The sequence below is a fragment of the Limulus polyphemus genome, unplaced genomic scaffold, assembly GCF_000517525.1.
Source record: "Limulus polyphemus unplaced genomic scaffold, Limulus_polyphemus-2.1.2 Scaffold5676, whole genome shotgun sequence".
Taxonomy (NCBI): domain Eukaryota; kingdom Metazoa; phylum Arthropoda; class Merostomata; order Xiphosura; family Limulidae; genus Limulus; species Limulus polyphemus.
In genome coordinates this window covers 24,060-36,351 of record NW_013671286.1, presented here as the reverse complement: position 1 = coordinate 36,351, position 12,292 = coordinate 24,060, and the positions used below count along the sequence as shown (strand labels likewise).

The window sequence follows — 12,292 nt, the reverse complement described above, 5'->3', positions numbered from 1 at the left end:
ACAAAGGTGATGATGTACAAAACCTTAGTCAAAACGTTGTACATTTGACTGTTATAGTTAAACTTATATTAAAGTTTTTCTTCATTACCCATTCAAGCCGTCTCTAACCATTATTAAACTCTGGGTAAGCTTAAAAAGAACTTCGATTGCATGTGTTTTTATAACTAATTCTGATGAAGAACTTCCTTGTATTTTTTAGTACACCTTGCCTCAATAATAGCTTATTCTTATCAATTTAGTATATGGTAAAGCATCAGCTTTTGTATATCTGTTTAGTTTGTATTGATATCTAATTTCAGAATTTGTAATTAGTAGTACAGCAAGCTCTGTGAAAGTTTTCTGCTTTTGAAATCCTAACCATTTCATTGTGCATTTTTTAATAGTTTTTACTAGGAAGATTAACATCCACATGTAAGATAAGATTTGCAGTTATTCAATGTAAGGTAGAGATTCATTGAAACTTTGTCATTGTTATTTATTATTCTTTGCAAAATTTCTAATTCTAATTTAGTTGTGATTAAAACTTACTGTGAAGCATGTTTTTGAGATTGAGTGCATCGTAGGAGTGGTACATAAAATGGTGTGAAGTGTTGAGCTGAGTTGTGAGAAATCAGTGTGACATCATAGAGTATCTGATGTCACTATACATCATGAAAATTATCTGTACTAAGTTCTGAGCCATCTTTAATACTGCAAGTTAGGGATTTAAATTCTAACTAACTGTTGAAATGATAGTTAATGTTGTGATAATATATTTATCTATTAACTAAGCTGCATATCAGCTTGTTAGCATTACTGAAGTAGGGTTGTAGTAAAAATTCTTACTTTGTATTCTCAAAGGTGTGGAGGTGTAGATTTATTTGCCCAGAGAGGGAAGATAAAAATTAGTAATACACTGGAGAAGAAGCTAGAATTGATAAGCCAACAGGTAAGTTGAAAGCATGTAAAGCATATGATGTCACACTATAGTGCTTTGTGTCATATACTTGCAAAATATTATCTTATGAGAGTATCTGTGCCTCTTTACCTTAAAATTATAATTTTTCTTTTCTAACATTTAAATTCATTTTGATTTTTATAATTTGTCGACTTTGTACGTTTGCAAATGAATAACGTTTAACATGTTAAAAGTAAGAAAATACAAGTTAAGCATAAGAGAAATATACTATGATATATGTGAATAATCAGACATTTTCTTGTTTATTTATTTATGTAGTATATCATATGACAAGTTTGATACCATTCTGTATAAAATTAGTACTGGCTAGCCCCATCCAACAGTAAAGGTTGCTACAGTGTTGTATTCATCACAACAGATGGCACCATTGTATTTACTATTTCGGTCACATAGATAGATAGATGGCCATGCCATTGCTCCATTATAGTAAGACTCGCTAGTTGTTAATTGTTTTTATATTTAAAGCAAAACATAATTCCTTAATGAATTTTCCTTTTGTTTCTAATGTGTTTAAGACCTACTGTTGTCTCGAAACTCATGAATTTTAAAGTATTTGCAGCTTATTTGATTTATGAAGAAAAAAACCTAATATGTCATAAAATTCATTGAATTTTTCAGTGTGTTTTGTGACCTATATGGATTTTGAAGAAATAAATACATTATGAAAATTGTCGATTGAAATATAAAGCTGTATTGACCTATTTTTAATTCATAGTTGAAAGTAGAATGTGTAACGAGTTCTTGTGCCAGGTGTACTGCATATGATAGTGGTTACTTAAATAGTTTGATTTGAAGTAAGTGGCATTTAACATTATGGAAAGAAGAGGAGCAGGATTTTTTGTGTACAAATATTGGCAAAAGTTGGTGTACAAAAGCATATTTTGCATTGGAAAACACAAATCTTTTTCCATTTTTCTAGAACAGCGGTCTCTTATCAGGTTTTAAGCATGCTGTCAGGAGAGTACACAGAGACTAGTCTTGTGTGTATTATCTGAGCGTGTTATTAATTTAAAACTATCCAGACTGCAGAACTTCCTTCATGTGTCAAGAGTACACCTGTATAAAAATAATTTTACAACTTAAGTAAAAATAATCCTAATGGTATTTTAACAATTTTTGATTCACTGATATTTTAAAATTGATATTTTGTAATTCACAAAGAAAATAAAGTATTCCAACAGCTTATTGATTTTCTTTATAATTTTTCTACCATTTGAATAGGGTTTGTTTTTACTAAAAAAAACTCTATATCATGTTTCTCAAGTGATTTATTCTTCTTTATTAGTAGTTTTATTAATACAGTCTTTTGTTTCCACATTTTATGATGTCACAACATGTGGTCTGAACTTCTTCGGATTTTCCCTTTAGCAGAAGTCGTCATCCTTCACCCACTTGAGATGGATTCCTGTATTTGGTTAGGGGATCTTCCAGGGAAGGTTCTGTATTTTCAGTTTACCTTCTCTGGGATCTAAACATCCACCCACTTGTTTGCCATGTGTGGTGACTCATGAAAGGGAGGAGAGGATTCTGGTGGTTGAGGGATGTCCTTGATTGGTCAGTTTGTCAATAGCACTTTAACACACCATTTGCCTTGAATTCCTGTGGATGGGCAGCCTTGGGGTGGTTAACCAAGGCTCAATTGGCTGGTCTAGTTGGACTAGGGTCAACAAAGTACCAGTGTTAAACATTCTCAGCGGGTGTTGTGGATGTTGTTTCTGATACTGGAGTTTGGGTATAGTGTCCATGAAACCCTGGTATTTCTACAATGCTTGGCTATTGCATTGTAGTGTGTCCCTTTATAGGACTCCATGGTGGGTGGGGTCAGTGGGCACTGAAATATGTCCTTTTTCATGGATCCTACACCCAGTGACCCAAAAAAACACACAAAAAATAATGGTAATTGGAAAACAACCATGTTTGGAAGTCTCTGAACAGCAGTCTCCATCCCATTCTGTGCTTGTACCTCCTTTTTCATTATGCATTCTGTCAGACAAACCTTTTAAACAAATGTCTCCCTTTTTTATTCAGAAGGGATTAGACGGGCTTGCTGGCTCTCCAAAGTCAGTGAAGAAGCTATGTTCTGGGGGCATCTTGGTGGAAACATTTACATTAAAACATAGTGAACTCCTCCTGAATTCAAAGGCCATTGAGGATATACCTATTGAGGTTACTCCCCATGCTACTTTGAATTCCTCCCGAGGAGTTATCGTTGAGAAGGATTTGAGAAACATCTCCGTGTCCGAGATACTCACTGGTTTCTCCAGCCAAGGAATTTCTACTGTGCGATGTATCTCCACTCGTAATGAAGGAATTATGCTTCTTACCAATGTTCTTATTTTGATGTTTAAAAGCTGGTTGTCCAGCGTGTACCCACTTTGTCTGTGCCACTTGGTGGCTGTAGCTGTCTGTATCTCTGTGTGTTGTAACATCACTGTTTGTTCTCTGTACCTGTCTTTTGTAGAGACTTACAATCATCATACCTTGATGCTCTCATAGAACAGCTGCCTTTTCCCTTTTTAATCCTGCGAGACTTTAATGGACACAATCCACTTTGGGATGTGCTATTATTGATGTTTGTTCTCTGTACCTGTCTTTTGGAGAGACTTACAATCATCATACCTTGATGCTCTCATAGAACAGCTGCCTTTTCCCTTTTTAATCCTGCGAGACTTTAATGGACACAATCCACTTTGGGATGGTACTGTTATTGATGTTGGGGGCTGTTCTGTGGAGTGAATGTTCTCAGATAACAACCTTTCTTCAATTCTGGTTTGATTACCTCTTTTCATGCACCTAGTCAGTTATTTACTGCTACTGATTTATCTATCTGTTCCTCTTTACTTTTTTCTTGTTTTTCTTGGAGGGTAGACAGTGACCCATAGGGTAGTGATAATTTTCCCAGTGTTTTGAGGAAGGTTGGTCGTGGTTGATGCCACCTGAACTGAGTGCCATGGTGGAAGTTGGAGTAGGCTGACTGGTTGTCCTTCACCACTTTCTTGGAACTAGATCCTACTGTCATTTATCTTCCATCTATTAATGACTGCATGGAGGCAGTAACTGATTGTATAATTCAAGCAGCTGTTCATTCTATCCCAAAACTTCAACATGTTTCACACGGTATCCTCAGCATTTCACTCTTAAAACCAAAAAATAAAAATAGAATAAACTGCTAGACTGTTGTTGTGGGTATAAGTTTAAATGGAAATCGTGACTCAAGGTCTTACACTAACTATGAAAAAGTGCAATACAAATACGCAAAATTGTTGTGTTATTGTATTTCTGATAACTGAGAAGAAATTAAATTGCAAGTGTAAGGTAACTTCATACACATTCAAATCTCAATAAAGCACAACTTTTATCATAAGATGTATCTAATACTGTAAAACAGTCTATCTGTGTCTCTCAGTCATGCACTGTTGTCATAGTAACTTATTACATAATTTAAGTAGTTTGATTCCTGTCAATTAGAAGCAAGTAATCTACGATTGATCGAGAATTAAAGATATATTTAAACTAAAATATAGAAAAAATTGCAAGTTTTCACAATTTGAAAATGTATCTTTCTTAAACTCTCGATTTACACCAGAAAAGATGTAAATATATTTTAGTAGACATTTTATACAACTTATTAAAAGCTTATCAAAGCTTTTAAAAAGGTTTAACGTTAGGCCATAGAATAATATTAGAAGGTTATTTATTGATAGTATTAAGTGCAGTAAGGTTTAGCCCTAACTGAACTACAGCAAAAAATGTACACAAGTTAGTGTTAATTTATCTCTTTATTGAATATAGGCCATACTTAATAAAGGCTTAACTAATGTTAGGACTGAGACAAGTGGACTTGCAGATTTCAGTGTCTGTTATTAGAATTATTTTGTATTACTCTCGAAATCCTGTATTTAAAGAAGAACTGTTGTAATAAAGATACTAATTTAGCTGCAAGTATTTTGCAGGTCTCTGCTAGTACTTACATACATCTAGGTAATTAAAGAGTAGTAAATTTATGCACTGTACCAAAGTTACTACTATTTATCAAATATCAAGGTTTAGGTTAAAATTTTTTTATTTTTTGGATTAGTAGGTTAGTAGCACATGTTTTTATAAGAAAAAGCATACAAGATCTAACTTAAAAAACTAAACCAATGAGTCTTTTCATGTGTCAGAATGACTAATTGTAACATTTGAAAGTTATCACTGAAGAAAAGGTGTTTTGTCATGTGTTTGTGAATTCTTGCATTAAAATTGGATGGAGTAGGTGTGCAGGTGTTTAAAGAAAAGTTGTTCGATTTGATTGTTTGAAATAACTACTAAGAAATAAATGAGTTAGAAAAATCTTTCATTGGGAATGAGGATACTGTTATTTTATGTAAGAATCTTGTTTGGCTCCTTTTTTGAACACGTTTCAGTTTCTAGTTTATTTTGTGTAAACGATTTGATCGCAGAATTATTCATTATCAGCAATCATTGTAAAATCTGTCATCATACACAAAGTTATAGATTTCTTCATGGAAACTTTACAGATATATGTATTTAATTCTGTATTTTAGTTTATGAAACCACAATTTGCTCTATCTTTTTTAAAAAAAAATTGCAGTGGCCCACTGGGAGACCTGGAATTCTTAATTCTTTTGGTAGGCTGAATTATTGGAGAGATTGGTGTAATGTCATGATTTGAAGGCTACAGGAAATGGCTACAACTGTATAATGTAACCTTCAGGTCATGACCAGCTGGTAACTACAATCTCAAGTAATACCAGCCCTCACTCCTGTAAACCAAGCTAGGTTTAAAACATGAATGGTTTTTTTAGGCACTCAACTTTAGTCCCTTGTGTTATATAAGTATATATGAATCAGAAAAGTATGACTGTTGACTTTAGCATATAGTTCCTATCAGAAAAGGGAAAGGCAGCAGCTTACATCTGGCAACAAACAGCTTATAATGACTTAATTGAGAACTGTAATGTTATACAGTTTCATTTTCACAATTAAAGATGAATAACCCTTAATTAGTATGTTAAACAGGTAACCTACATTTAAACTTCTGAATAAACCAGGTTGTTGAAATGTAATGTTACAGTGTAATCTTTTGAGTTTAGATAAAATAATTTATACACAATTCAGTATTTTTTTTATCAGTATCTGAATGTGACAAAACTTTTCTATCATTTTCTCTGAATATAATATCGAGAGAAGTTTTGAAAGTTACTCTAAGCATTAGTTCTTCAGCTGGTTTGGTATCATCATAACCTAGCTAAAACTAGAGTTCTATGTACAAATGTGCAGGATGCTTTTATTGACAATTCTTATTTACTATTATAAAGGTTAGATGACCAACTTGTTAAAAATACACTCACATCAATGGTATCTGTATATTTGTTATTGTATATTTCTTAAAAACCACTGGATTTTCTTTTCTGAAGAAGAGTATTTGTTTATTTCAAGTATTTTACATTAATAGCATTCAAGAACCATGAATCTAATATTATTATGGATTGTTCTTGTTTGTATGATACATTCACTTGTTTAAAAGCTGTTTGTAAAGTCTTCTGTGAATATATGCATTTACCTAAATACATACGTTAGTCTTTTATTAAGAATTTGGGAATTTTAAAAATAAAAGTTAATACTTTGAGTAACAAACATCAATTTCAAAATATTGTTACTGAAATTATGCACCCTTCTTGTAGATATAATTTTTTAAATATTTTGTTTAAACTGTCAGGGTAGTTGGAAGATTTTGTCGAGATTGTGAGGCATCAAAAAAAGGTTTAAAGTTTGGAAAAATTAGTTGAAGAAATCTTATTTGAAGGTGTGCAAGTGATTAGGTACTGATTTGAAACTGGAAAAGTAAAATGTTTTCTTTTGAAATTCAATAGAAATTAAAAAATTGTCTTATTTTTTAGCTTTTGCCTGACATACGAACAGCTCTCTTTGGAAGTAATCCAAATCGAAGATTCATGGACTAGGCAAGTTCCCAAGGAAAATAAATTATATTGTATGAATTTCAGTAATTGTATTGTCTTGAGTAACTTATCAAGCAAGGTTTAATTTTTCATATAAAGTCATCTTTATAGTAGGTTTTGAGGTATTTGAATTGAATGGTAAAGGCTTTTGTGATGGATTTTTTTTTTTTTAGCATAATGTCTATGTTAAAGTTAGATGACCAGAAGTGCATAGACAAAACACAGTTCCAGTTCAGCACTTGTCATTCCATAATGATTGTAAAGGGTTGCCATTACAGTTAAGGAAGTTTTAAAAGTTGTCAAGCTTAATTTTTCAACTTGGTATAGGAATCTGTGATTTACCAGATGTACATCAGTATGATCTGTTGAGTATCAGATACTTAGAGATTCAGACTAAGATATATGTATAACAGTACATTTGTAAGTGTGGATGTTATTGAACCCTTTAGAAATGTTGTGGTTTTTACTTTTTTTTTATCAGCTTATAATTTATAAGCTTTACAGTTATTGACTATTAGCTGCATTTTTTATTTGTTTTTATTAAACTTTTAGCTGTTATGTTATTTGAAGTAAACACTTCATAAAATTTCCAAACTTAAGTGTTGACTCTTACTGGTTGGACATTAAAGTCACTTGAAGAGTGTACTGTATCAAGAAAAACAAAATTAGAATATCAAAACTCCCAACACTCTTGAAAAGGGCATTAACTGCTTCATAACTACATGTTTCTTAATTTTTAACTTACATTTTCACTTTATAAATATTCTGTGAAATTCCTTACAAACAGATGTACGAATGTCAGATTAAGTACTTTGAAAATTTTGATTGAGATACAAAATGATTATCTAACCAATAAAATTGTGAAGTTCATTACTTTTTCCAGTTACTTCAGAAATATATTGATGAAGATAAATCTATATATAGTACACCAGTAAAGAAACCTTAGTTATAAGATAGCAAAATATGCAAGTGAGTAAAAATACCCACTAAATTGGACTGATATATTTTTAAGTTTACCCATTCTTTATTGACAACAGATAGGACTGTTTGGCAAGCTTTTTTTTTTTTGCTTTTTTTGGATTAATAAAATGGAAAGAAAAAAGAAGAAACAAATATGAAAATAAAAATGCATACATCAAGAAATGTGTAGTTAAGAAAATCAAGCCATTGAATAATATTGGGATTGCTTATGTGTGTTTAGATGTTATGTGTATATATATATAGTCAAAATGCTCTTTAAATGATACATGTCTCTAAAAGTACCTTATAAAAATTAAAGTGATACATCACACTAAACAGTGCACTCGACTCCAGTAACAGTTTTAGCTGGATGTATTCAAGTTAAAGGGAAATATTTCGGGTATTTCTTGAAATGGTCTAGTGATATATTTAAGTAATACTAAACTACAGTGAAAGATATCTTAAAATGAATAGTAACATTTCGTTCGTGCACTGTGAGCTTGTTTTTCTTTTTCCATAATGTTGTATAGGAAACAAAATTCTCCTTCTGTTCATTGGAATATCAAAATAATTTAAGAAAACTTGAAGCGTGTAGTTGTGTGTGTAATATTCTGCACAGATTAATGGTAGTTGAAATAAGGTATGTGTAAATACAGGTATTTTGCTGTAATTTGTGGTATCAAAATCTTGGAATATGTAGTCATTTTTACACTTTTTTTTTTTTCAACCTAGCTCTAAGTGTCAGAACAATTAAAGTTTAAGCTATAGGTAAACTGAAATACTATATTTCTTATGTTGAACGAGTAAATAACAAAGTTTAAGATGTATTGATATTGTTGTATATTTCCTTAACTATTTGTTATATTGACTTGTAGAGAGAGAGAAAGTAGAACAGTTAATTTATCATTGTCATCCATGTTTCAGATTACTGTAAGAATTGTTGAAATGATGAGTTAGTGTATGAGTTTTAAAAAATAAAAAGTCTGAAAACTCTAAAGTAGAAACTGTCTGAGTAAACTGTAAGAGTTCATTTTTGTTTTGGAACTGTTGTTGTGAAGCATTCTAACTTTTTGAGTCATAGTTGTTTAAAAATGGAAAGTTGAGAATTTACCACACATTGTTCAATATTGAAAGATTTGAATATATTGCATAATATAGACATTCATTGCTAGTTAAATGAGACATTTTGTTGCATTACGTACAGTAGCATCATGGTTGAACAATATTCAACTAGTTATACTTGTTAACCTTCTGAAATATTGCTTACCCAATTTCCTTTGTTCCATGTATATGTTGCAATAAAAAGTAGAGGGGCGCTCAGTAAAGAGCATACCTCCGCCATGCAGCATTGAACATATTCGGCCCTCAAAAAATACGAAAATGTGTCCATATATCTATCCTTACCAAATGGACATGGACCATTTTTGGCAGGACAATGAGGAATAATATTCTACAAATGTCCACCAAGTTTCATCAAAATCTGATCATTTTTGACTGAATTGGATAGAGCAAAAATAGTATGAAAAATTGGTCTCGATGTTAACAGATAGGATTTTTGTAACCTTGATCCTCCAAAAACTAATCTCTTCTGACTCATAGTACAAATGTATACCAACTTTTGTCCAAATCCATTTTCTTGTTTTTGAAAAATTTTGCTGACAAACACACACAGGTGAAAACGTGATTTCCGTCCACCTTTGGTGGCAGCAGTAAACGTTAGGGGTGCATATCTCGTAGTTGTTGATACATATATTGATGCCACAATATGATACGTATCTAGATACAGAAGTTTTAACAACAGTTCGTTACAAAGTTTGACAGTCTTGTCTGTAATTTATTATCTATATTACTAACTTTGTCTTATTTAACTACTTCACATTTACAATGCTTTTTCAAATTCTCAGGTTTGATAAACTAAATGGCAGCTGGCAAGAGAAGTAAAATAAAAGTTCATATCTGTCTATCTAACTTGTTATTGTTAATGTGTTATGTTATTTTGCAGGTAATGTTTTTGATAAAAGAAATGAAGACAACATGTAGTACTCAATACTAATCTTCCTTTATTGAATCATTAATTTTTAGCAAAAATACTTTATTCTTGACAGGATACTCGTATGGTATCACTGTATCGCCACACCTTTAGTAAATATATCTGTAGTATCCCTAAGTTAGGTTTTATAGCAAAAAGTATTTGACTAGTTGTCGTAGATGTACATTTTTTTGAGTGGATAGGTAAAATATTTGATACTACCCTAATAACCAAGAGGAAATTATGATGATGTATGACAAAACTATAAATCCAGAAAGAGCTATGTCAAATAATCTTTAAATTAACAAAGAAGAATTAAAAGAAAAACTTTCTAGTCTTTAATTACGATACTAAATAAGGTAATACAAATCTGTTTCATGGTATGGTAAATTTGAACCACATTACTATGATTGGTAACAATTACAATGTAAACAAAACTTTCCATAGATTTCCTGTGTGAACACATAGTTTGTAAATAAACACTACATGGACATTAGTATAAACATACCGAGTCTTTTTTTCACAGCTTCGTTTGGGTAACTGTATCTGTGTTCTTTTGATAGAGCCACTGTTTTGAAGTTTTTGAATTGTTGGAACTTGAACTTGAAATGTTCATGATAATTTCATTTCTCATATACTGCTCAACTTTCAACCTTCTGGGGATTTTCGGGCCTTTAGGTTCAGGTAGAATATTTGTCGAAAGGTTTGTTTAGGTGTAAGATGGAACTTCCCAGGATGGGCTTTACTATTTAGCAGATAGAAACTTACTAGAAACATTTATTGATGCAGTAAATACAAATTCCTGGAATTGAATGTCAATAAAACATCTAATAAACTCAGGATAGGCTTGTTATTGTCATTTATATAGAGAAATTCGCAGATCTTTGGTTACATTTGCAAATTTCTCAGGATTTAGCTGTAATAGAAACAATTTCCTTGGACTGGATTGTTTCTGTTGAGGATGGAAAACCTTGGGATTGTTTAGGTATTCAATAGATGTGTAAGCAGTGTTGTTGAGGTGTCATTTAGAACCTCTAGAAGACTGAAAGACTTTGGTCCTTCGGATAGAATATTTGAACATATTTTTTGTTATAATCTAAAATCTTACTAGACAGACTTGTCAAGTCATTTAAAATTGTTGGTGTAAAACGTTTTTGGAAAGGTTTGGTAACATGAGTGATAGGTTTCTTAAGGTATTAGTAGGTCTTGTGGACAGCCTTTATTAGGAAGTAGATAAAGTTTTTCAAGATAAGTTTACTTGTATTAATAAACCATAAGTGTCGGGAGATACAGTGCAATTTAATAGAATTACAGATACTGTTATGTATCTTTAAATGAACTAAGTGTCTAATAATGATATAAAACGTTTCAACAATATTTTGCATTCAGGTGTACATGTAACTTTAAGAGCCAATAACTAAATTGTTCAGAATTAGCGAATCTCAAATGTTAGTAATCAGTGACTACAAAAAGTGTCAGACCCACAATGTTAAGCTGGTTAATGTTTGCACAAGTGAATGACGAATATCAAGCAACTGAATCTTATTTTAAACAGTGAACAAACTGTAGGTAGAAACTACATAAGGACCATAGAATGACGAATATCAAGCAACTGAATCTTATTTTAAACAGTGAACAAACTGTAGGTACAAACTACATTAGGACCATAAAATGACGAATATCAAGCAACTGAATCTTATTTTAAACAGTGAGCAAACTGTAGGTACAAACTACATTAGGACCATAGAATGACGAATATCAAGCAACTGAATCTTATTTTAAACAGTGAACAAACTGTAGGTAGAAACTACATAAGGACCATAGAATGAAGAATATCAAGCAACTAAATCTTATTTTAAACAGTGAACAAATTGTAGGTAGAAACTACGTAAGGACCATAGAATGACGAATATCAAGCAACTGAATCTTATTTTAAACAGTGAACAAATTGAAGGTAGAAACTACGTAAGGACCATAGAATGACGAATATCAAGCAACTGAATCTTATTTTAAACATTGAACAAACTGTAGGTAGAAGTAGTACTACGTAAGGACCATAGAATGACGAATATCAAGCAACTGAATCTTATTTTAAACAGCGAACAAACTGTAGGTAGAAACTACATAAGGACCATAGAATAACGAATATCAAGCAACTAAATCTTATTTTAAACAGTGGACAAACTGTAGGTAGAAACTACACAAGGACCATAGAATGACGAATATCAAGGAACTAAATCTTATTTTAAACAGCGAACAAACTGTAGGTAGAAACTACATAAGGACCATAGAAAGACGAATTTCAAGCAACTGAATCTTGTTTTAAACAGTGAACAACTAGGTAACAACTACGTGAGGATCACAGTTCTCTGCAGGCTGTTA

General features: G+C 31.8%; 1 protein-coding gene across 1 annotated transcript in view; it reads left to right on the top strand.

Moving 5' to 3' along the window:
* Positions 1 to 8,878, top strand: part of LOC106472860 (V-type proton ATPase subunit E-like) — a 33,083-nt gene extending 24,205 nt beyond the window's left edge. Inside the window, exons 7-8 of the mRNA XM_013933531.2 lie at positions 841 to 928; positions 6,862 to 8,878. Of these exons, the coding sequence (XP_013788985.1) occupies positions 841 to 928; positions 6,862 to 6,924 (151 nt within the window). The 3' untranslated portion in view covers positions 6,925 to 8,878. The remainder of the gene's footprint in view (positions 1 to 840; positions 929 to 6,861) is intronic.
* The last annotated feature ends 3,414 nt before the right edge of the window (positions 8,879 to 12,292 follow it).